The following is a 5797-nucleotide window of genomic DNA, read 5'->3' on the forward strand; positions in this document are numbered from 1 at the left end:
AATTTCTTTCAGTTCTTTTGGAGATAATTTAAGCATATTGAGAAAGACTCTTCACAGCATTTTTGCTAAAGCAAGGTTCTAGTTATTTATTCATCAATGCATCTATTCCCTTGACTTTGAAGCATATATAATATGCAGAGTTTAGCAGTTAGAATTGAAAAAATACTGGCAAGTTTGAAGAACAATGGGTGTGGGTGATTGGACCATGGATGTCATAAAGAGAAATAGTGAGAGAAATGATTTCCAAGGTCAAATGAAGTCAAATCACCAGGATTGTAGATAATTAGGCAAACCATATTGATTTTTTCACTGAATAAAGGAATTGGTTCGAGTTATGGTATAGGAAAGAAGATAATAAGGGGTATAATACAGAAAAAGTGTAACTAATATAGGTATTATGTTGGGAACTACTTCCTTATTCCACGATTACAGTCGTCTATGGGAAGAAGTGATTACAAATACAGTAGAAAGAAAGAAAAAGGAAGGGGAAGAGATGGATAGAGACTTTGGAAGTAGATGTTCTAGGACTGGAATTTGAGATGCCTGGAGCCAAAGCAAGTTTGGCTACAAAATTTGAAAGGCCCAGTGTAAATGCATGAGTAAAAAAATGAAAGTTGGGCTGGGGATGTGGCTTAAGCGGTTAACACGCTCGCCTGGTATGCTCGGGGTGCTGGGTTCAAACCTCAGCACCACATAAAAATAAAGATGTTGTATCCACCAAAAACTGAAAAATAAATATTAAAAAATTCTCTCTCTCTCTCTTCTCTCTCTCTCTTTAAAAAAAATGAAAGTATAGAAACCCCTTAATGCTGCAGTCTGGCTGGGCACAATTCAGGAGCCACTTGTCAAAAGAAACTAACTTTATTTTTAGAACTACAAACGCCAAACAAAACAGCTCCTCAGGAAAAAACCCTCAGAGCCCAACTGCCACCAAAGGCTTCCACAAGCCTCTCACCCACACCAAACTCCCACAATCCTGCTCTTGAGGCCAATTGGCTGGGTTGCATGGGCGGAGCCAAAGAAGTCCCCCAATGAACAGCTCCGTGGAGGAGCCAATCAGCTAGATGTTGCTGGCGCTGCTGTGAGCCAATCATCAGCCGGCAGTCTGAAGGGCAGGGAAACAGCCCAATGAACATCACCGCAGAGGAGCCAATCAGCTAGATGTTGCTGGGGCCGCTGTGAGCCAATCATCAGCTGGCAGCTGGAAGTTTGCTGGGGCCCCTTTGGCTGTGGCTCTCAACATCTCCCCCTCTCTGTTTAAACAACAAGCATGTGGCTTGGGGACCGTGCCTGCCTTAGGTTGTCCAATACTACATATGGTCCTTACCCGTCTTCGGATGAGCTGACCTCAGGGCCTCAGCCTCCTGTCTTAGGTTGGTACCATTGTAATTGGATCTTACCAGTCATTGACTACCGGTCCAGTATACAGCCACACCTGTGGAGAGGTCTTTGTACCAGCGGGGGGGGGGGGGGGGGTGAGGTTCTTTCTTTGCCTCACCTCTGTCGGCCCCCAAATTTTAGCTGAACGATCATGACAAGCAAAATGGAGGAAGATATACCAAGCCAATTGACGGCTCCTTTTGGGAAAGTTGTACCACCGATGACATCATTAGCAAAAATACCCCAACACTACCACAAGTTGATGCACCAACAGATAGTTCACAATGCATACAAGTGAGTTCACAATGCATACAAGTGACACATAGTCTAGGCAAGTTCTGCAAGCAGTTCAGTGATGGCTATTGCAGAAGCTGTAGATTAGTTTTATCTTTGTCTTCACTGGCACTAGGATGAAGATAGGAATTCTGGCAATAATGGCTAAAGAAAAAATTATGTAACATTCCAGAAGGCACAAAAAGAAAACAATTTTCTTAACAATTTACATTGTCTTCACCAGCACTGTGATGAAATAGGAATTCTGGCAATAATGGCTAAAGAAAAAATTGTGTAACATTCCAGAAGGCACAAAAAGAAAACAATTTTTCTTAACAATTTACATTATCTTGAAGAGAATTATTAAATATAATGAAAAGGAAAGGTGAAAGTAAACAAACAGATCTGTTAACCTCCTTTTTTGTTTACATATTAAAACAATACTTAACATATTAAAACAATTCTACATATTAAACAATTCTTTACATATTAAAACAATTCTTTACCCAATTTAAATTAAACCATTTAAATCACGTGAATAAAAAAAAATATTTGGATCCATTTTTTCATGAGCGCTCATCATATATGATATATGGACATACGTACATTCAAACATATAACACAAAACACAAGTGTGCACACATAATATAATACATACAACACATAACATAATAGTAAAGGCCTTATAACTTTTTACAGGTAAAATCTCCATTGCAATGTTTAAAAACTCTATAGTCAACAAAAAAAAGAACTGATCAGCAAAATATTACCCTAGGTCTGTATGAGCTCAAAAAACAAAATAGAACTTCATGATATGGGAAAGGGCAATAATAAAATAGATATTGAAAAAAGCATCTTGGTTCTGTCGCAGATGTAAGGATAGCCAAATTGGAGTTTTGGATATCAGCTCTTATGGATTTGAGCCAAATCATCCTCTTTTTGGTCTGTAGAAATCACTTTAGTTAATTTCTCTGGAATCCAAATCGGCTGCTGTTCTCCCTGTGGAAACACACAAACAGACCCCAGACTCCAGACAATTACAGACCTCTACACAAAGATGACAGTTTAACATAGTATACATTTCTGACCACAAAGGGCAAGAGCCGGAAACTGGTGTCAGTGTAGCTCCTGGTGCCAGACCAGTGGACATGTCAGAGAAACAAGGTGCCCAAGCTGTCACCTTTGACAAGCCTAGTAATCGAATCCAAAGGTAAGAGTAAATCCATGTGGGTGCACCTTGCCTTAATGGATAATTGCATCCATAGGATAAACTGACCCTCCAGTCCTGAAATCCTGAGTACTTTGTCCCAAAGCAACAGTCATGACAATTTTGAGTGAGGCAGCTGCATGGCAGGTTATGCATCAGCCACTGCTGTACTGGCCAACTCTTCCTTCCCTACCTTCCCTACTCACAATGTATCATTATTATACCCTGGAACACTGAGGTCTTCCATGCCTTCTTGGAGGTATTCCTCGTGACCATGGTCACCAGCTAAAGGGCATGTCTACAATGGCTCAATGGGAGAGACTCCATGCACACTGGATCAAGAGAAACCAGATTGTACTAGGTGAAAGCAAGTGAATGTTCTACACTGGCTCAACCAAGACAAGTTGAGTCCTCATCTATTCTAAGGGCAAGGGAGTCTACACTGGAGAGGGAGGCACAGTGGTCCAGGCCTGAGAGATGATGGCTGGTGGGACCTGACCCACCCTGAGGACCCTCCTTTCTTTGAATCAGAGCCCACCCTCCTTTGAATCAGAGCATTTTTTAAAATTTTGCAACAAAAAATTTATTATACAATTTGTCCAAAATCAATGTATCAAGAAACATGTCAGAGGAATGGGAGAAGGGAAAGGGGGCAGGGCAGGGTGAAGTGTCCCAGGCAGAACAGTCTCTGGTGTCTTCGGCAGGTGGGGGCAGAGGAATCCCAGGCTGTCCGCTGGTCCTGTCTGGCTCAGCTCTCCACTTCGACCTCGGAGCCAGAAAAGGTCTCCTGATCCGGCTCTGGCTCACTTTTCCTGCGAACCCTTGGAAACACTCTATTGCGGACACGGACACGTGGCATGCAACAACAACACAGTCTTTGGACACAGTTAGCGATCCTCCTGGTCCAGCTCTTCCTGGGTTCTCGGGGTTGCTCTGGGGATACATCTTGGGCGGAACTGCTGCGGACTGTCTCTACTAACCTGACCAGGCGCTTCCAGCGGCTGGGCAAGTAGGACACTGAGCTGGACTGGGAGGCTTCGTCAGGAGGCGGGGCCTCAGCAGGCTGGAAGTCCCGAGGAAGAGCAGGCAGGCTGGCCCTTCTGATGCCCACCTGCCCTGGCTGTTCGGCTTCCTCAGGCAGCCGGCGCTTATGGGGCAAGGGCAAGGCTCCAAGGGCAGGCTCACTGGTGCTCCTCCTGGGGAGCACAGGGCCCCGGGAAAGGCCCGCAGGACAAGAGGAAAGCCGAACCCTGCGAGGCACAGGCTGCGCTGGGAACATGCACTCTCCCCCCTGGCTCTCCTGGTGCTGCAGAATCAAGTAGTTGGCCATCCCTGCATCAAACTTTCTCTTGGCCAGAGATACCCAGGTTTGGTATGGATCGAGACCATTGTCAACCAGGAGCGCCATTATTTGGGGGTCTGGGTGTTTGGGAAGACCCTCACTACTCTGTTGGGGTACACACTCCCCACCCTGCTTCAGCCATGGGTGCCCAGAGATTTGCTTGACTGTGGGCCGCTTCGGGGGCTTCACAGTCAGTATGCTGTGGATGAGCCTTCGGGCTCCCACAGGCACTGAGTCAGGGACCCGGTACCTGGCGTGAGTGATCCGCTTCAGCAGGTCCTCAGAGGAGGTGGAGTCAAATGGGAGGCTCCGTGTCAACATAAAATACAAGATGACCCCCAGGCTCCAGACGTCCATCGGGGGTCCCTCATACTCTTGCCGCAAGACACCTTCAGGGGCAAGGTATGGGAGTGTGCCCCAGACCCGCCTCAGCTTCTCCCCAGCGCTGAACCACGTGGCGGCACCAAAGTCGATCAGCTTGACTTGGCCTCTGGTGTCCAGCATGATGTTCTCTGGCTTCAGGTCTCGGTGCACGATGCCCTTGTCATGGAGGTAGCCCACCGCACACAGGATCTGCCTGAAAACCCTCCGGACCTCCTCCACCTGCATGCCACGTGTGATGTGATCAAGCAGTCGTCCCCCACCTACGTGCTCCATCACCATGTAGATGGTGCTCTCGGTGCCAATCACGTGAAACAGCTGGACCACGTTGGGGTGCTCCAGACTCATCATTATCTTGGGTTCGTTGAAGGCCGGAATGTTCTCCACTTCCAGATCCAGGGCTTTCACTGCCACCTGTGCCCCTGAGAGGCGATGGAGGGCTAGGCTCACCTGGCCATACCCACCACGCCCGATGACCTTCAGGAACTCATAGTGCTCCAGGAAGGCTGCCACGCTGCAGGAGCCTGGCACCTGCAGTGCTGCTACTCTACTCTCACTACTCTCACTACTCTGGCTAAACATCCTAAGCAGGAACACCAACTAAGGATGCTAGCTTAAAAAAAAATAACAAGCCAAAACAACAAAGCAAAACCAAAAACCAAAACAAAGCAAAACAACAAACCCAAATCAAAAAACCAAAAGCCAAACACCACAGCACCACCAACCACCAACCACCAACCACCGAATACCAACCACCAACCACCAAACGCACTAACTATCTGGGAGTCCGACAGGTCACCACCAAGAGCTTCCTGTACTTGTGGACAAAAACCCAGCCCTGGCCACTTTCTTATATACCCGCTCTTTGAAGATTCCTCACAATGGCTCCTTGTGAGGTCAGAGCAACAAAAGGACCAATCATGCCTGGCCTAAACCCTCAGTGGTCATCTCCCTTTGGGGCCTCCAGAATTGTTTCCATGTCACAACAAGAATACAAATGGACTCCAGACATAATTTTTTTTTTTTTTTTTTTGCTCCCATTGGTTATGGAGACTGATATTTACTTGTTTGCAAATTAAAAGGACTTGTCTTTTCAGTTCTAAACATTTCTAATAATTCTGGGCTTCTGAAGACCTTATCATATCTACATTCAAGGTATTCAATTTCTTTTTCTTCCAAATCATTGGTGTCAAAATAGAGTAGCACTTGGCTCC

At 46.1% G+C, this 5797-nt stretch overlaps 1 protein-coding gene across 1 annotated transcript; it reads right to left on the reverse strand.

Moving 5' to 3' along the window:
- Positions 1 to 3608: 3608 nt before the first annotated feature.
- LOC144253343 (sperm motility kinase 2B-like) lies at positions 3609 to 5165 on the reverse strand. Its single transcript, XM_077795458.1, has one exon. The coding sequence runs from the start codon at positions 5163 to 5165 to the stop codon at positions 3609 to 3611; it is 1557 nt and encodes a 518-aa protein (XP_077651584.1).
- Positions 5166 to 5797: the final 632 nt, after the last annotated feature.

This window comes from Urocitellus parryii, chromosome 2 (genome assembly GCF_045843805.1).
Source record: "Urocitellus parryii isolate mUroPar1 chromosome 2, mUroPar1.hap1, whole genome shotgun sequence".
Classification (NCBI taxonomy): Eukaryota; Metazoa; Chordata; class Mammalia; order Rodentia; family Sciuridae; genus Urocitellus; species Urocitellus parryii.